Raw genomic sequence first — 20372 nt, 5'->3', positions numbered from 1 at the left:
AGGAGACACAGAATCTGAAGCAGGCTCCAGGCTCTGAGCTGTCAGCACAGAGCCCGGCCCCAGGGCTTGAACTCACGGACCATGAGATCATGACCTGAACTGGTTCGATGCTTAACCAACTGAGCCACCCAGGCGCCCCAGGCTAGTCTTACTTTCAAAAATACTTTGAGGTTTAAATAGAAATTACTCCCTTGTTTGACTTTAGTTACTCTAAATGACATGCTTATCATTGCAAAAAGTATTTTTATAAATTCTTCTGTCACTTGCAATAATATTTTGAAGTTAAAAGTGTTGGGATGATATTCAGGTATGTTAGCTTCTGAACAGTCACCTATGGTCTCTTCAGTTACAACTATTTTTGATGAGAGAGGACTCCCATCCCTCACAACAGCAGTTTGGTTGAGAACTGACTGATGAAACCTGTTCTTTTTCTCCCCTCTCCTTACTTCTCTGCCTTTATACTACAGGAGAGCGCAGTCTTCTAGAAAGAGTTACTGGTCTATTGTCTGACCCTGTAGCGATATGTTTAATTGTACGTAAAGGACACTAACACCCTGTGAATAGGGCTCATTTCTCATCTGTGCTTGTGAAAGTTTAATTACAGGAAACACCTCTTCTCAGAGAGTGATCAGGATTCAAGTACTGGGACCAGTGAACGATCTTGGACCAGTAACCAAAAAAGGAAATCCCTAAGACCGTATTCCGGGAGGAAAAAGACAAGAATTAGAAGTAGCGTGAGAAGTGAGTTTGGTCCGTGTCTTCTTTCAAGTCGTTTTTCAAATAAATCAGGCATTTTTCAGTTATGTGACGGAAGGAGGGAGGGTACCAAAGATAAACTGATTACGTGCCCTCCCTTCCCTGCTACGATTACGTTGGAAAGGCCAACACGTACGTACACGAAACCATACGAGAGAATGTAGAATTGACCGATAATTAAATATGAGCTACAGATAAATGGAGTAGGAGTTCAGATAAGGATCATCTAACATGAGCTAGAAGAAGGAGCTAGGAGAAGCTTCAAGGAAGAGGCAGGCGGGATTTGAGCTAATCCTTGGGAAAGACCAGCACTCAGGTGTGCAGAAGAGGAAATGTTTTAAATGAGGTAAAATTATGAGGACAAATTGACGTGAGGACAGCATCAGAGGTAGGGTCTGGAGCATAAAATTCATGTCAGGGGGTGAGGTCTCAGGAACAAGGTGGATATTAGAAAGGGATCTTAAGAGCTACACATGTGAGTGAGCTTCAGGATGTGGGAATTACTTCTAGTATGGGCATGTATAACTGGGAGAGAGGGAGAAATGAATTTTTGTATGTCTCATAGGCAAACTTCCCCATTGTACACTTCTTTTCTTTTAGTTTTGCCATTTTCCCCTCCCAGCAGCGGCGGTGACCATGAGAAGGACGAAGTAAGTAAATTTGATCTGGGCTGTCATGTGCCCCTAGGGCATTAGCATGAGACAGTTCAATCTGTTTAGGGTTAAATGTCATTTATTTCTCAAAAAAAAAAAAAAAAAAAAAAAAACTTCTTTCAGGAATAGGAGAATAACCAGTAGTTTGTTGGTACATAAATCGCTGTCAATAGAAATTGCAAGGTCTTATAAATGGTTATTTAGTGTGAATCTTGGGTAAACAGTTAAGGATCTTTCTTCATTGTTGCCAAATTTGTTGAAAGATGTTTATTACGAATGATGCTAAAATCTGGGCTATCCTGACTTCCTGTAAATATACGCTCTCTGAATTAACACTTTGAAATAAACTTCTTGGTTTAATTCTTCCCTTGGTTTTCAGTTGGCTGACCTGTTATTTCTAAAGCTTTTAATGACTTAAACATTTAAATCTTTGTAAGTGGTTGAAATGACTTCAGGCTTACATAAATATTGAATAAACCCTCAGAGTTTCTGAATTCACTTTGGTTATTCTTGTTTTAAAGTAACATAGTTAAGGGGGCACCCGGGTGGCTCAGTCGGTTAAGCGTCTGACTTCGGCTCAGGTCATGATCTCACAGCTTGTGAGTTCCAGCCCCGTGTCGGGCTCTGTGCTGACAGCTTGGAGCCTGGAGCCTGCTTCTGATTCTGTGTCTCCCTCTCTCTGCTCCTCCCCTCCCTGCCACCCCTCTCACACTCTGTCTCTCTTTCTTTCTCTCAAAAATAAACATTAAAAAAATAACAAAATAACATAGTTAAAAATATTGGACACTGGGGCATGTGGGTGGCTCAGTCAGTGAAGCATCTGGCTTCAGCTCAGGTCATGATCTCGCAGTTCGTGAGTTTGAGCCCTGCATTAGGTTCTGTGCTGACAGCCCAGAGCCTGGAGCCTGCCCCAGAATCTGTGTCTCCTTCTTTCTCTGCCCCTCCCCCGCTCATGCTTTGTCTAAGAATAAATAAACGTTAAAAAAAAAAAATTGGACACTAGTGTTGTCCAGACAAATTCAAAGCCAATTTTTCCTGTTCCTAGCTGAATTACTCCTCTAAATAGTTGGTTTTTGTTCTTTGTCAAATGAACTATATAGGCTATAGATATAGTGCCACGTATGTGAGTTTTCTAAGGGGGCGGCTTCTGGGATTCTCAGGGCATCAGCAGCACCCTGCCCACCCGTGCAGAAATATAATGTGCTTAGTACTCCCATCACAGCTAGTTATCTGTCCCCACCTGCCCCCTTCCATCCGCTGTCCTCTGTGAATCTAAGGGACTGTCCTGTTCTATACCGACAAAGATAGTTTATAGTTTAAACCTGTGAGCCAGAGTGAGGACCTAAATATTTGTTTGAATAGTTCAAACTAATAGGAGTTATCCGTTAGCAATAGGCCAAAAGAAAAATTTAAAGTACATACAGCTTTTGTTTGAAATAACCCCAAACATCAAAGCTTTGAGAATCCATACATTTAAGCTCTGCAACTGACAGGAAGTCTGTTTATTTTCCGGCAAGGGCATTACTGAGTTTGTACAAATATTAGCATCCAAAATTCATTTCTCTGTATTGGGGTACAAGAGGATAATTTAGGGCAGGAATCAGCAAACTTTTTCTGTGAAGGGTTAGATGTAAATATTGTTAACATTCTAGGCACAGAAGATTGTAAATATTTTCTGTGGTGACTATACATCTCTTCCACTGTAGCGTGAAAGCAGCCATGAACAATACCTAAAGCAATGGGCGTGTTGCGTTTCAATAAAACTTTATTTATAAGACGTGGTTCTCAAACTGCAGGGATCATCAGAATGACCAAGAAGGCTTGTTTAAATGCAGATTGCTAGGTTCCATCCCATTGTTGCTGACTGAGTAAATAATAGATGGGGCTCTGGAATTTGCATTTCTGTCAAGTTCTGGGGTGCTGCCGATGCTGTGTTCCCTACTTTGAGAACTTTGATTAGAGTTATCTTTGAGTTAGAATTATGAATTGATATATGACCATGTGCTTCCAATTCTAGGATCTTATGGTCTTAGTGTTTATTTTCAAATGGAGAAAATCCAATACTTAAAGCATTTAATTTTTTTTTTTATTTTTTAGTTTGTTTATATATTTTGAGAGAGAGCGAGTGAGCAAGTGGGGAAACGGGTAAAGAGAGAAGGAGAGAGAGAGAATCCCAAGCAGGCTCCACACTGCCAGCACAGAGCCCAACACGGGGCTTGAACCCACAAACCATGAGATCATGACCCAGGTGCCCCCTAAATTATGTTAAAGGTTATTAGAAATGTATTGGAATTTCTAAAAACTATTTTGAGGGGTTATGAATGTTAACACTCTTAAAAAGGTACTATATTTTAGGCTAAACTTCTAATACCGCTATGGAAAGATACCTCCAAGCAAAATAATTCCATACCTCCAAAAATTTCTGGAGCAAAATTTCAGAGTAGTTCTGCCCTTTTAACTCCTGAAGATTCTGCCCAGAAAGCAGGTACCTGATTTTCTGTTGATTTGCATAGAAAAAAACTTATATTTTAGGAAAAATACTTAGAACTAAACAAAAAATTTTTTTGAATATCTGTTAAAAGTATGAATACTATCTTTTCTTTAATTTCCTCATTAGCAAAAAATAGAGGATATTTTAATTTTGCTTTAACATTTGAGATTAGCTTGTGTTCATCTTTAAAGAAGCACGAAAACTCAGGTGATGACTTATAACAGGGATTGGTAGACTTTTTCTGTAAAGAACCAGATAGTAATTTTTTTTTTTTTTTTTTTTTTTTTTTTTTTTTTTTGCTTTTTGGCCCCTATAGTTTCTGTTGCAACTATTCAACTCGGCAGTTGTAGCCCCAGATGAACCACAGACAAGATGTAAACCAACAGGCATGGCTGTGTTTCCATAAAACTTTATAAAACCAGGTGGTAGACTGGATTTGACCTGAGGGGCCAGAGTTTGCCAACCTTTGTTCCGCTAGGTGTATCTTAACCTCCACTGTATTTTATGAAAAAGTATTCACATCTTTTGTAAGGCTAGGGATTTTGGTTTGTTCTGCTTGATCAATTCTGCAGCTTAGCACGTTGCCAAGCACATGATAGCGGTCCGTAAGGACGTGACTGACAACCTCTTAGCTTGGCCGCCACCGGGAGGAAAGGAGTAAGGAGAAGAGAAAAAGAAAAATATACTGTTAGAGAGTAAGAGGAAAGAAGGAAGTGGAACTATGAGAGGAGGAAGAAAGGTCACAAACTTGAGGTAGCAGGAGCCTTGCCTGTATATTTGGGGCCAGGTGGTGGGCAGCTGTGAAAGGGGCTGATTTAGTTGAGGCCCTTGATTTTATCTACAGATCTACAAACCTAATAACCATACATGCCCTGAAAGGTGCAAGTTTTTTTTGTTTGCTTGTTTTCATTTAGTACCATTTTTTGGATGGTCATATTTAATATAGAGACTGAAGTTTATTACCTGACGTTGCTTCTAAGCTTGTTCATTCCCTTGAAACTGTTCTAACACTCAGAACTTCAAAGTCCCCACCCACTGAGCGATCTGTCTTCCTTGGAACACTCAGAAGTTGAAGAAAATGTATCTAAGGTACTATTTAATTGTTATTCAACTGGTTTTCCAGAACTAATATTATACTTGCATAATGTACTTATTCCTTCTTAAGGGATGATGTAGCACCATTTGTTTCTTATTTTAATAGACATTTATGGCCTTTTCTTTTTTTTTTTTTTTTTTTGAGATGGTGGACCAAGAATCGTTGACGAAAAGTACCGGGTTCAAACATAAGCTGCAAAACTTGGAAGACAGAGGTGAGAGAACACTAAAATCTTTGCAGAATAAAGCAAAATTAATTTGCTTTTGATAGGCTGGATTGTTATTCTAATTGCAGCAAAGAAAAATCACTCTACAGAGTGTTGGAGAGAGCACTGTGATCTGCTTACCTGCTCAAAAAGTGCATGAAGGTCAAGGAGAGACTGGGGGCGGCGGGTGGTTTGTTCAGGACCAAGAAGTTTCAAGAAGCATATAGCTCGGGGCCAGCTACCTCTTCTCCAGCCTCAAAGGAGGCCTCAGTGGGGGCACTTTGCCAAGGATCTGGTCCAGGGCTTCTTTCCACTCCCAAGTGAGTTGGTCACTTACAGTTTACGATAAGGTTTTCAGGCAGGCCTGTTCACAGTGCTGTGAATTAGGATAGCACCTAGCCACTCTTTTTTTTTTTTTTATTTTTTTTAACGTTTATTTATTTTTAAGACAGAGAGAGACAGAGCATGAACAGGGGAGGGGCAGAGAGAGAGGGAGACACAGAATCTGAAACAGGCTCCAGGCTCTGAGCTGTCAGCACAGAGCCCGACGCGGGGCTCGAACTCACGGACTATGAGATCATGACCTGAGCCGAAGTCGGACGCTTAACCGACCAAGCCACCCAGGTGCCCATCACCTAGCCACTCTTGATGATGTTCCTGAATAGTTTGTTTTCTCTTTACATTTTAAATGAGGTATCTGGAAGATTCAAATGGCTATATATTATATGTAGCATCTATTATGTGCGGTATGTCAACACAACAAACATCTGTGAATCAACATCCGGGTTAAGAAAAAGAACATTACTGTCTCACAATCTTGCTAGGCGCCACCCCAAATCCATCCCTGCCCTTTCCCCCTTCATGGGAGCCCATTAGCCTTAATTTTGTGTTGGATTCCAGTGCTTTTCTTTTTTTTTCATTTCTACATTGTGATAAATATCCTACCTTCAGAAGAGAATGGAAAATATGTGCACAGTTTAAAGAATGGTTCTAAAGCGAACATGTGTGTAACCACAACCCAGAGCGAGAACTAGAATATTGTCGCTGACCTAGCATCCTTCCACACTGGATCATGTTCTGTTACTTCCCTCCATCCCTTGAAGAGATCATGACAGTCCTGACTTTCGTGAAAAGGTTTCTGTTGCTTTTCTTTATTATTCTTTCTTGGTATGCATCCCTAAATAATATGTAGTGTAGTTTTATCTCACATACAATACAAACCAGTGGCGTCATACTGTGTAAATTTCATGTGGTCTGCTTCTGGTCAATATCATTTGTAAAATCTATTCATGCTGATGGGTGTGGGTGAAAGCGTATTCATTTTAATCACAGCATAACATTCAGTTATATGAATAGAACATATTTTATCTGTCCTAGGGTGGTGGGACATTTGGATTGTTTGCAGTTTGGGTTGTTTATAAATAATGCCACCGTGCAGAATTGCACACGTTTCTCCTGGTACCTATGTGTAAAATGTTCTCTAGGTATATTTTTAGGAAAAAAATTGGTAGACCACAGAGTTTATATATCTTCAACTATTGAAGATGTGCCAAACCTGTTTTCCAAACTGGTTGTATCAATTTGCTTTCTCATCAGCTGTGTACGAGAGTTGTGTTGCTTCATGTTACCCAACCCTTGGGATTTTAAAATTTCTGTGTGTGTGTTTATGTGTGTACACACGTTGAAGTTTTCATTTGAATATCCCCGAATAAGATTAAGCATCATCTTGTATGTTAGCCATTTGAATTTCCTCTTTTGTGTAGTGTCTAAAATGTCTTGCCCACTTGTCTAAAGGATGGTCTTTTTAGATCTCTTCCTAGGAACTCTTCGTATGTTGAGGACTTGGTTATAGGTCTTGTAAATGTCTTCTTCCACTATGTGGTTTGCACCTTCTCTTTTTGTGATGCTCTCACTGTAGGTTTTTATGGCTGGTTTTTTGGATAAAGTTTTTAATTTTGATGAATTCTAATTTATTAATCTTTTCTCTATGGTTAGCACTTTTTAGTCTTGAGAAATTCTTCCCTACCAAAAAGTCAAAGATAGTCTCATACATGATTTCCTACGTTCTATATTTTTAATGATGTACATTTCTTATCATTATAGGTGAGTGCCACACATTGTAACATACATTATCACTTTGAAGTATTTTCTATTTTTAAAATTTTTTTCTTTGACCCAAAGATTACCTGGGAATGTATTTCTTTTCTTTTTTTTTTTTCTTTTTAAGTTTATTTATTTTGAGACAGAGAGAGAAAGAATGTACGTGAGCAGGGGAGGGGCAAAGAGAGAGGGAGAGAGAAAATCCTAAGCAGTCTCCATGTTGTCAGTGCGGAGTCTGACTCAGGCTCTAATCACAAACTGTGGGGTCATGACCTGAATTGAAATCAGGAGTCAGATGTTTTAACCGATTGAGCCACCCAGGTGCTCTGGATGTGTATTTCCTAATTCACAATGGTAGGGGATTTTCTTTTAGCTATGATTCTGTTACTCTTTTCTGGTTTGTTTGCATTGTGGCTAGAGGACACATTGTGACTAGAGTCTGTATAACTTAATCCTTTGAAATTTTGAGATATACTTTCTGACACAGTATATGTCAACCTTTTTAAAAAGCTAACTTGTTAAGAGAGTATATTTCACAGTTACTGTAATGTCTATACAAATGTATATCCATTAAGTCACTTTTCTTAACTATGTTCTTCAAATTTTATATTCTTACTAATTTTTTTCAGTCTAATTGTTCTATCAGTTGTTGAGAGTAGTACATCAAAACCTCTCATTATGTTTGTGGACTCACCAATTTCTCTTTCTGGTTCTGTTCAATTTTGCTTTGTATAAAATATATTTAGGTTGTTATGAATATAAAATGGTGTATCCACATAATATACTGAAATTTTTATTATTACAAAGTGACTGCCTTTATCTTCAGTAATGTTTTTGTCTTGAAGTTTCTTTCTTTTGTTAAGCATTGGCATGGTATAAGTTTTTTATCCTTTTATGTTTAACATATATATCCTCATGTTACAGATATCATTTGTAAACAGCCTATAATTGGATTCCCCCTGACCTCATATAATAGTAAGTCTTTTTACTGGAGTATTTAGTCCATTTACATTTAATGTAATACTCCTGTATTTGGGTTGTATCTACCAATTTATTTTATACTTTCTGTGTGACCCAAACATTTTGTTTTGTTTCTCATATTATTTTGCTTAAGTGTTTCTCATTTTGCTTAAGCATTTTATGTATTTTATTCTTAATTCTATTTCTCCTTCTAATCATTTATATACTCTATTTCTTTTCATTTACTGGTTAACTTAGAAATCATAACATACATAACTTTTTAAAGTCTAATCAATAACATTATTTTCCTCCTAGATTATGTATAGGAACTTAAGACTCTTGAATCCCATTAGCCTGCCCCAACCACAACATGTGGTAGTGTCCTTTATTTTAATTTTAAACCTTAAGATATTGTTTTATGTAGTAATGTCCATGTTTATACACCTATATATTTACCATTTTGCTTACATTTTTCCTGTGTCTTACACTTCCACATTTTTGGGGACCTCTTTCTGCCTAAAATACATCTTTTGTGAAGGTCTGCTTGTAGGAATGAATGTTTCAATTTTTGCTTGTATGAAAATGACTCTTATTCTTGAATGAATTTTCACTGGGTAGAATACACATTGATTTGATACACTTACATATTGGAAAATGATTACCGTCAGAGCATTTACCATTTTCTTTTTTGTGGTGAGAACAATTAAGACCTACTCTCTTACCAACTTTCAAGTATATAACACTAAAATCTGACCTGAGATCGCCATGCTGTATATTGCTAACTAAAATCACCATGCTGTACGTTAGATCCCCGGAATTTCTTAATCTTATCATTGGAAGTTTGTACCCTTTGACCAATATCTCCCCATTTCCCTCACCTTGTAAAATGTTTAATACTCAACTTTTGTTTATATATGTTCTTATAAAATAGTAAAGTAAATGCATGTAATTTTATGTAAATAGTATTGTTATATCTCATTTCTTATTTTACTCAGCAGTTTTTAAGATCTATATTCATTGCTCTAGTACTCCTGTTATGTATCTACTACACTTTGCCTATCCTCTCTCAGTAATGGATACCAATGACTTTTAATTCCATGTCATCACCAAAAGTAATGGACACCATTATGTGTATCTTCTTATGCACCCTAATGAGATTAATTGCTCTCCTGAATGGTATGATTATAAATTCCCACAAGAAGTGCAAAGTGTTTCTAAATTTCTGTACCCCCACTAATAGTTGGCATTACGCAGCTTTCCAAGTTTTGTCAGTCTAATAGGGCAACCTGATATTTCATTGTTTTACATTTCCGTTTCTCTGATAACTAAGCTAGATATCTCTTTATATGCTTGTGTGTCTTTGGGGTTTCTTCTTCTGTAAATTCCTTTTGATATCTCTTGCACTCTTTTTCATTGAGGTTTCTGTCTTGTCTTTTTTTAAAGTAGCTGCTTGAATATTCTAGATGTCAATCTCTTTTGCTTTATCTTTTTGTATCTGTTTGTAGTATTGCAAACATCTTCCAGTCTATTGTCTGCCTACTAAAATTGTGTTAAGTTTCTTTACAGGGCAGGATTGCTCAACTTTAACCCAATTATTTGGGTTTGTTTGCTTTTTTTCCCCCCTTTGGTAATGCTTATCTGTTTCCCTAGATAACCAAGATACTCTTTTAATTTTCTTTTAATTTTAGACTTCTGTCTTACACACTGAAATCTCTTATCCAGGTGGATTTCTTAGTTTCATATGGCTTTAGTAATGATCCAGATGTTAAAATCATTTAGTGATTTTAAGTCTTTTGTGTCACCTCTAAATAATTTTTTTTGTTCCCCTGCTGTTAAAATGCTTTCTGTCAAATATTAAGTTCCCATATAAATGTAGGTCAATCTCTGGGAGCTCTTTAGCGTTTCACAGGTCTGTCTGGATTATCACACTAATACTATCTTTTTTTCTTACTCTACTTTCATAGCACATCTTGCTGTCTAATAGGGAGAGTTGATCCTCTTGACTCTTCTTTAAGGTTGACATAGTTGTTCAAGGAACTTTTATGCTTCTATAAATTTTATTTTCCAGCTTTATTGAGATTTAATTGACAAATAATGAATAAGGTATACAATATGATATATGTATTTGTTGCAAAAGGATTACCACAATAAGGTCAATACATAGGTTACTTCAAATAGTTTGTGTGTGAGAATTTTTTTAAGATCTACTCTTTTAGCTACTTTCAAATATTCAATACAGTATTGCTAACTGTAGTCATCATGCTATACATTACATTCCCCAAACGTATTCATCTTATAACCTCATTTGACCAACTTCATCCATTTCCTCCCTACCCCCACTATTGGAAACCAACAATTCATCTTCTGAGGAGTTCGGTTTTTTAGATTATACATGCATCATCATATAGCGATAGAGATCATACAATACTTTCTCTATCTGGCTTACTTAGCATAGTGCCTTCAGGTCCAACCATATTGTCACAAATGCCAGGATTTCCATCTTTTAATCACTGAATGATATCCCATAGTGTATATATGCCACATATTCCTTGTCCATTCATCTGCTAATGGACACTTTCATTATTTTCATGTCTTGGCTATTGTTAATAATGCTGCAGTGAACATGAGAGTAAAAGTATCTCTTAAAGATAGTGATTTGTACCTTGTGATACCTCCAGTTTTGTTCTTCTTTCTCATGATTGCTTTGGCTTTGCAGTCTTGCGTGGTTCCATATCATCAACTTTAGGATTATTTGTTCTGAGATGTGTGAACAATGCTGTTGCCGTGTGGATAGGGATTACACTGAATCTATAGATTGCTTTGGGTAGTATGGACATTTTAACAAATATTAATTCTTCCAGTCCATGAACATGGCATATCTTGGCATTTATGTTGTCTTTAATTTCTTCCATCGATGTCTTACAGTTCTCAGTGTACAGGTCTTTCACCTCCTTGGTTACATTTGTTTTACTAGGTAAGTTCTTTGTGGTATAATTATAGATGGGATTGATTTATTAATTTCTCTTCTACTTTATGAGTGTATAATAAATGCAGAAGATTTGTATATATTCCATCTCTGGAAACTGTGCTAAATCTAATCATTCTGAGCATATTTGGTAGAGGTTTTGTTGGGTTTTCTATATACCTAGTATCTTTGATGCCATCTGTGAGTAGAGTTTTATTCCTTACCAGTATGGAGGTTTTTATTTCTTTTCCTTGTCAGTCGTGACTGCTAGGGCTTCCAGTGCGGGGTTGAATGAAAGTGGTAGGAGTAGACATCCATGTCTTATTCCTGATCTTAGAGAAAAAGTGTTCACTTTTTCACCATTGAGTGTGATGTTAACAGTGGGTTTTTCATGACCGGCCTTTGTGATGTGAGGTATGTTCCTCCAAACTAACTTTGTTGAGACTTTTTAACATGAATGGATGTTGTATTTTGTCAAATGCTTTTTCTGCACCTGTTGAGATGACCATATGGTTTTGATCCTTCCTCTTGTGAATGTTACGTATCCTGTTGGTTTGCAGATATTGAACTGTTGCATCCCCGGAATAAATCGTGCTTGATCATGACCATCATTTTAATGAGTTGGTAAATGCAGTTTGGTAATATGATGTTAAGGAGTTTTGCATCTATGTTCATCAAGTACACTGGCCTATAATTTTCTTGTGGCCTCTTTTTCTGGTTTTGATATTATAGTAGCACTGGCCTCATAAAATGAATTTGGAAATGTGCTCTCCTCTTCTGTTTTGGGGGAAGTGTTTGAGAGGAGGATTTATATTCTTTCCTTTTCCAAATGTTTGTTTATTTTGAGAGAGAGGGAGAGACCGCAATCAAGAGAGGAGCAGAGAGAGAGAGAGAGAGAGAGAGAGAGAGGCAGAGAGAGAATCCCAGGGAGGCTTCCTGCTCAGCTCAGAGTCCAATATGGAGCTCAGTCTCACAATAGTGAGATCATGACCTGAGCTGAAATCAGGAGTCCGGTGCTTAACCTACTGAGCCAACCTCAAGGATTAATATTCTTTGATAGAGTTTACCAGTAAAGTCATGTAGTCATAAAGTTTAGCTAGTTGGGAAGTTTCGGGCTACTTATTTGATCTCCTTACTTGTAATCAATCTCTTCAGATTTTCTCTCTTCCTTACTCAATTTTGCTCAATTTTATATTTCTGGGCATTACCCATCTCCTGGTTTGCCCAATTTGTTTTCATAGAACCTTTTATAGTATTCCTTTATAATTTGTTTTAATCTCTGTGGTATCAGTAGGGTTTTTTTTTTCATATTTTTCAAGTTTTTTGATGTGTCTTGCTCACAGTTTATCAATTTGTTTGTCTTTTCAAGGAACCAATTCTAGGTTTCAATGAGTTTTTAAATTTTGCTTGTACTTCATTTATATTTGCTCTAATCTTCCTTTTCTGTTTACTTCGGTCTTTATTTTTTCTAGTATCTTTAGGTGTAATCTTTCACTCTTTATTTGAGATTTTTGTTGTTTTTTTAGGTAGATCTACGTCACTATAAACTTCCCCTTTAGAACTGCTTTTGCTGCAATGCAAAAATTTTAGATCCTTGTGTTTTCATTTTTATTTGTTGCCAAGCATTATTTGAATTTTTCTTTGATTTCTATATGGACCCATTGGTTGTTTAATAGCATGTTATTAGCTTCTATGTGTTTGTTTTTTCTATTTTTTCCTTATTTGATGTAATTGATTTCTAGTTTTATACCATTATAGTTGAAAATGACATTTGATATGATTTACATTTTATTTTTTAATCAAAAGTGTTTAATAGAACTTTTTTATTTTAAATTCCTGTAGTTAACATACAGTGTTATGTTAGTTTCACATGTACAATATAGTGATTCAACACTTCTATACATTCCCCAGTGCTCATCGTGACAAGTGCACGCCTTAATCACCATCACCCATTTCACGCATCCCCCTACCCACCTCCCCTCTGGCCACCGTGTTTGTTCTCTATAGTTAAGAGTAGATTTCTTCATTTGGCCTTCTCTCTCTCTCTCTCTCTTTTTTTTTTTTGCATGTACCCCTTTTGAATTAGTGTTTCTGTATTTTTTCACAAATACCCAGTAGTGTGGTTACTGGATTGTAGGGTAGCTCTATTTTTAACTATTATTATTTTATTTTAGAGAGTGTATGCAATCAGGGGAGAGGGGCAGAAGGAAAGAGAGATAGAATCCCAAGCAGGTTTCATGCTCAGTGCAGAGCCTGATGTGGGGCTTGATCCCACGACTCTGGGAACATGACCTGAGCCGAAATCAAGAGTCGGGCACTCAACTGACTTAACCACCCAGGCCTCCCTTTTATTTATGTATATATGTATGTATGTTTGTATGTATGTATGTATGTATGTATTTATAACTTTTGGGGGAACCACCATACTGTTTTCCATAGTGGCAGCACCAATTTGTGTTCCCACCAACAGTGCAAGAGGGTTCCTTTTTCTCCATATCTTCGCCAACACTTGTTTCTTGTGTTATTGATTTTAGCGATTCTGACAGGTGTTAGGTGATACCTCATTGTAGTTTCGATTTGCATTTCTCTGATGAGTAATGTTGAGAATCTCTCATGTGTGTGTTGGCCATCTGTATTTCTTCAGAGAAATATCTGTTCATTTCTTTGGCCTATTTAAATTTTTTTTTTTTTTTAGTCTTCTACATATAAGGTTTTTATTGCTACCATAACAAGTTACCACAAACTTAAAACAACTCAGATCAAATACATGCTTGGAACCATACAGATCTATTATCTTACAGTTCTGTAGATCAGGAGGGCGGGGGCTGCTTGGGGTTCTCTGCTCTGGGTTTCCCAAGGCCGAACAAGGTGCCAGAGGATGAGGTTCTGGAGGAAAATCCACTCGAAAGCTCATTCAGGTTGTTGGCTGAATTCAGTTCCACATAGCTGGAGGATTTGGTCTTCTATTTCCTTGCTGGCTGAGTGCCAGGAGTCCTTCTCAGCTCATTTCTTCTGCCCATTTTTAATTGGATTATATGTTTGGGTGGGTGTTGAGTTTTATAACTTCTTTATATATTTTATTTTTTATTTTTTAATTTAAATCCAAATTAGCTAACATATAGTGTAATAATGATTTCAGGAGTAGAATTTAGTGATTCATCACTTACATATAACACCCAGTGTTCATCCCCACAAGTGCCCTCCTTAATGCCCATCACCCATTTAACCCATCCCCCGACCCCTCCAGAAACCCTCAGTTTGTTCTATTTAAGAGTCTCTTATGGTTTGTCTCCCTCTGTTTTTATCTTATCTTTGCTTCCCTTCCCCTATGTTCATCTGCCGTGTTTCTTAAATTCCACATATAATATACACACACCTCGCACCTTCCTTATCCATTTGTCTATTGATGGACACTTAGGTTGCTTTCATTTCTTGGCTGTTGTAAATAATGCTGCAATAAACATAGGGGTACATAGATCTCTTCCAGTTTATTTTCTTTGGGTAAATGCCCCTCAGTAATGGAATTATTGGATCATATGGTATTTCTATTTTTAATGTTTTGAGGAACCTCCATACTGGTTCCACAGTGGCTGTACCAGTTTACATTCTCACCAACAGTGCATGAGGATTCCTTTTTGTCCATCTCCTCGTTGACACTCGTTTCTTGTTTCCCCGATTTTAGCCAATCTAACAGGTGTGGTGATAGTTCATTGTGGTTTTGATTTGCATTTCCCTGATGATGAGTGATGTTGAGCATCTTTTCATGTGTCTGTTGGCCATCTGGATGTCTTCTTTGGAAAAATGTGTATTCAGATCCTCTGCCCATTTTTTAAATCGGTCTATTTACATTTAGCCATTGATAGGTAAGGAATTCCTAATGTCATCTTATTGTTCTCTGGCTGCTTTGTAGTTCCTTTGTTAATCTCTTCCTCTCTTTTGTGAATTGGTGATACTTGTATATTCCCTTTTGTGTAGGTTTTGCTTTGTCATTACTATGAGGCTTACATATAAGGTCTGAGGTATCTAATAGTCTATTTCAAGCTGGTAACAACTTAAGTTTTATTCCATACAAATTCCCCCAAATTTTATGTTTTTGTAGTCACAATTTATCTCTGTTCCTATTGGGCACACATTACGTTATGGGTATAGTTATTTCCGATATTTTCATTCTTTGTACTAGAGTTAAGTGATTAACATACCACCATATTACAGTATTCTGATATTGACTATATACATACTTGAAAGTGTGACATATTTTCACATGTTCTCATGTTACTAATTAGTATCCTTTCATTTTTGTCTTGATGAACTACTTTCAGCATTTCTTGTAGGGCAGATCTTGTGGTGATAAGCTCCCTTAGCTTTTAATTGTCTGGGAGTGTCTTTATCTCTCTTTCCATTTTCTGAAGGACAACTTTTCTAGGTCAAGTATTCATGGTTGGCAGTTTTTTTCTTTCAGCACTTTATCATTTCATTTTTCTTGGCCTTCAAATTATCTGATGAGAAATCTGCTGATAGATAATATAAAATAATTATACCTGTAATACCCAAACTGCTCAATATAAACAGAGATAAACATTATGGATGTTCTCCTTTTTTTAAAGTTTATTTATTTTGAGAGAGAGTGCATGTGAACAGGGGAAGGGCAGAGAGAGAGGGAGCGAGAGAATCCCAAGCAGGCTGTCTGTTGTGAGCACAAAGCCTCCTAATGGTGGGGCTCAATCCCATGACCCTGGGAGCATGGCCTGAGCTGAAATCAACAGCTGGATGCTTACCCAACTAAGCTACCCAGGTGCCTCAGTTTGTTCTCTATAGTTAGTCTGTTTCTTAGTTTGTCTTTCTTTTTTTTTTCTTTACTCCTTTGTTTCTTAAATTCCACATATGAGTGAAATCATATGAAATTTGTCTTTCTCTGCCTGATTTATTTTTCTTAGCATTGTATTCTCTAACTCCATCCATGTCATTGCAAAAGGCGAGATTTCATTCTTTTTTATGGCTGATCTTTTTTATGGCTAATATTCCATTGTGTGTGTGTGTGTGTGTGTGTATGTGTGTGTGTGTGTGTGTGTATACACCATCTCTTCGTTAGCCATTCATCAATTGATGGGTACTTGGGTTGATTCCATAATTTGGCTATAAACATAAGGGTGCATGTATCCCTTTGAATTAGTGTTTTTGTATTTTGGTGGTAAATACCCAATAGTGCTATTACGGGATCATCAGGTAGTTCTGTTTTTAACTTTTTGAAGAACTCCCGTACTGTTGTCCACAGGGGCTGCACCAGTTTGCCTTCCCACCAACAGTACAAGAGGGTTCCTTTTTCTCTACATCCTCAGGCGTTGTAAGTAGAGGGCCACCCCGGCAGGATAGTTGAAACCGAAGTGGGTGCAGACTGGGGTGTCCTGGCTGCCTCCACGCAGAAGGTACTCTGTTGGGGCAGCCGGAGCCGAAGCAGGCAAGGGCCCGGAGGTTTTGGGACTCTCCGTGAGGGGGAGAAGTTGAGGGAGGTGCCCTGGCAAGTTGTCTGGAGGTGAAGTGGTTCAGGCCTGGAGTGTTCCAGGGCGTTTTGCGTCTTGGTGAGACTGCCAGAGCTGTAGTGACTGCTGATCAGGGGTGTCTGCTGTGTGCTCCACTGGCACCCCCTTGATGGGAGGGCTGGGGCTGCGGCTCGTGTGGAGGTAGGTCGGCTCTGGCAGCCCAACCCTGCTTCCATCTGTGCTATCAAGGTAGAAGGGGAACGTAAACCATGGCGCTCACCAGCCCCTCTGATCCAGAGTGAGTGGATCAGCCCCTACGCGCCCCCTCTGTTTGGCAGGTTCCTAAGGCTAGATCTTTTATATTCTAGTTGCCCTTTTAAACCACAGCTTTTATTCTGTGCCCCGGAGCAGACAAATCTGTTCCCCTTCCCTTAGTACTTTCCCTCCCCACTGCAGACGGGAGTCCTTTCATTACTGTGTCTCCCTCTCTCTTGCTGTGCAAAAGCTGTTTAGTCAGCCCACCATTCTTTAGAAGGAATTGCTCTGGAAATGTGTGTGTGTCTATGAAAGAGGGAGTTCCGGGTCTCCCTCTGTTGCCGTCTTAGGAACTCCTAAGGTATCTTACATCTTTTTTTTTTTTTGTAGGAACTTAGATATTTTTGGCATTCGCTTATTTACGCATTCAATGAATATCTCCTGAGTGTCTACTACAGACCAGGCACTTTGCTAAGTGTTATTCTGATGGGGGAAAAAAAAAAAAGACAACATGCCCGCTTTCAGTGGAGCTTACCTTCCAGTGTGTGTGTGTGTTGGGAGGAGGGGCGGGGAGGGCAGATAATATACAAGAAAAGTAAAACACGCACTGTGTTATGTTGTGATAGAGGCTAGGAAAAACATGGAAAGAGATTTCAAAGCTGGGGGGTTGTTCTGAAACTTTACGTCGGTCGCCCAGAGGAAAGCTCAGGGCAGATCCGTGAGGGAAAGGATTCAAGTCCGAGGAGCAGCAAGAACCAAAGACCTTGAGATGAGAACATGCGTGGGGTGTCTGAGGCCCCCCCCCCCACAGGGAGACCATGTATAGAAGCAGAGCACGGAAAGAGAAACTTGTGTCTTTGCTTCTCTCCGATAGCACCATATCGTACAGCTCATTACACACAGTATTTATTGAGTAATGAATTTGGATTTTTCCACTTCAGAGGGGAAAAACAGCAGTGAGGAGAAGGGGCAAAGCCACATGACTTCACAGCTAAGCGGGGCTAAGTGCACGGTGGGGAAGAAAGCGGTTGGGGTGGGAAGAATAGAATAGAGTGGGTTTTGAGATGGAGTGGTTGACCAAGCAGTCGGAAACACAAGGTTGCTGCTTCGTGGAGCTCAGGGAAGAGAGAGATTTGGGAGGCGATACCGTTGGAGGCATGAGACTGATGAGGTCCTCCGGGGAGGATGGCCTTGGACCAGCGTCATGGTGTGGGAATGTAGAAAGAGGGATGGATTCGTTCTGTATGCAGGACCTTGATGATGGAGGAGACGTGGATGGTAAGGAAACACAGGAGTTGAGCCTGATTCTAGGGTTCTGTTGACCGGGGTGGTGCCGCTGCTAAGACTGGGAGGGCTCAGATGGAGCCAAGGTCATGTGTGGGATGAAAGCGGACATCGGATAGAAAATACTGAGTAATTGCCAAATTGAAAAGAGGATCTGTATTTACATCTCAGAAGCTGAAGGTCTCAGAGTCACGTCAGCTAGTGAGCAGCCAAGATGACCTCCTCTAGGAGGCGGCACTCAGCGCAGCAGTAAAGCTCCAGCGTCGCCAGCAGGTGGCGCGCTCCGCGGGGCCATCTGATGAGCTTCTGAAGGCCCATCTGCTCAGATTACCTTGCTACCGCCCCGTTCAGCGTGAGCCCTGGCAGCGTTTTTGATGCTAACCACTGCTGCTTTTCATTTGGATCAGCCTGTCCCTTGCTAAGCAGACCGTTCCTAAATGTTACAGGGCTCGTCGAAGGGGTGCCTGTTCCCATGTGTCCTCTTTCTGGCATCAGTACGCGTCATGCTTTGATGCTGGTGCTGTCACCGGTAAGTAATGAGTCACAGGGAACAAGTGCCGCTGGCTGCTCACCAAGGTTGGGTATTAACTGGTAAGAAGAGGACGAGATGAAATTTGGGACAGAAGGAACGGGGGTGCCATCGTTAATGTGCTGTGCTTGCTTTTAGACCTATCAGGAGGCAGTTTCGCTAAGTCCAAACAATCAAAACTGGAAGAAGGCGATGCTCCGGAATCCCCCTCCTCGGTGACGGAAGAAACGGGCTTAGCAGGTGACATTACGTGCCCGGCCAGCCATTCAAGCAAGAATGGGACAGATTTGTGAGCACTGAATGCTCCTGCACGCACTCCAAGGGGGTTACGGTTTGAAGATCACAGTGGCTTTTGCCTTTCAAAGACAAGCATTTTGTCCTTTCAAAGCATTTTGAAGCATTTTGTCCTTTCAAAGACAAGTAAATTGTTGCACAAATTAGAGATCAAAGCAAGTACTTCTAGCATGTTCTAGTCCTTCTAGCAGGTTGATGTCTGCCTCTTTACTCTTCTTGATGGCAATTTTCAGGGCCTAAAGCTCCTAAAATTATGGTCTCTGCTTTTGTTGGTAGCTATTAGCTCGGTTTTTGTGTTAGAGATATCCCCTCTACCCCAGTGAAGGATGGCCTTCTGCGTAAGTGAGGCCACCATATTTCAAAACCAAAGACTCCAACAGAGCAAACTGGGAAGCCCAGAGATACTAGAGTTTGGTGGTTAGGTGCCTCTGGTCTTCCCAATTTGCTCTCTTGGAGCCTTTTGTTTTGGGTTCCAATCCTGGCACTGTTGGTGTGAGCTTGCACAAGTTACTGGATCAATATGGAGAACAAGCTTGCACAAGTTACTGGATCCCTCTGTTCAATATGGGGAACAACGGAGCCCATTTGACGTGGCTTTTGTGAGGCTGAAATGAGCTACAACCTGCCAGTCCCTTAATAGTGCCGGAGCCCTTGCGAGCCCTCCTAAAACTTGGGGCGTCCAGGAGCCATCATGCCAGTGTTGCCCCCACAGAAATGTCCCACCCATCACATCCTCTTTAAAACCTCTTACAACACCTCTCTCTGCCTGCTGCTTAGGCAGAGTTGCTCTGATTTAAAATTCCGGGAGAGTTTGGAGGAGGTGAGCACTTGAGTGAGGTTCGGTGGGAAGCGGCATGAAGTGCTCACGACGAGGACTCTCGGATCAAGCTGGCCTTGTCGGCCAGAGTCGGCCAGGCTGCAGTCACGGCCAGGCCCCCGTGGGACTTCTGCGGCTCGTATCTGTGCTTCTTAGCTGCCCGTCCACCTCTGAGCAGCTGATAGACTGAGCACATCTACCTCGAGCACTGTGTTCGTTTTACCCGATGTTCTCTCTTTATTGTTCAGAAGGCATTTCCACTCCGTCCCCAGCAGTTGCGCCGGAGAACTCAGACGGTTCTGCTATTATCGCGACCCTCGAAACCTTCACTAGAGACCTGAGAAGAAAAACTGAGGTAATTTTCCACTAAAAATGAAAAGCTAGCTTGTTACAAGTTTAACAAGTTCCTATTATCCATCAGTGCTGTTGATCTCCTTCATGAGGAATCATGTGAACCCAGAGTGAGGGTTCTCCGCACTCTTTTGGGGAG

General features: G+C 39.6%; 1 protein-coding gene across 1 annotated transcript in view; it reads left to right on the top strand.

The window, feature by feature from the left end:
- SYCP2L (synaptonemal complex protein 2 like) overlaps nt 1-20372 on the top strand; it is a 112941-nt gene that overhangs the window by 75650 nt on the left and 16919 nt on the right. The window contains exons 21-27 of the mRNA XM_053904911.1: nt 594-741; nt 1357-1406; nt 3765-3894; nt 4916-4989; nt 5141-5210; nt 18910-19011; nt 20131-20237. Of these exons, the coding sequence (XP_053760886.1) occupies nt 594-741; nt 1357-1406; nt 3765-3894; nt 4916-4989; nt 5141-5210; nt 18910-19011; nt 20131-20237 (681 nt within the window). The remainder of the gene's footprint in view (nt 1-593; nt 742-1356; nt 1407-3764; nt 3895-4915; nt 4990-5140; nt 5211-18909; nt 19012-20130; nt 20238-20372) is intronic.

This window comes from Panthera pardus, unplaced genomic scaffold (assembly GCF_024362965.1).
Source record: "Panthera pardus isolate Hobbes unplaced genomic scaffold, ASM2436296v1 HiC_scaffold_17, whole genome shotgun sequence".
NCBI classification, from domain to species: Eukaryota; Metazoa; Chordata; class Mammalia; order Carnivora; family Felidae; genus Panthera; species Panthera pardus.
This window is presented reverse-complemented; position numbering and strand designations above follow the sequence as displayed.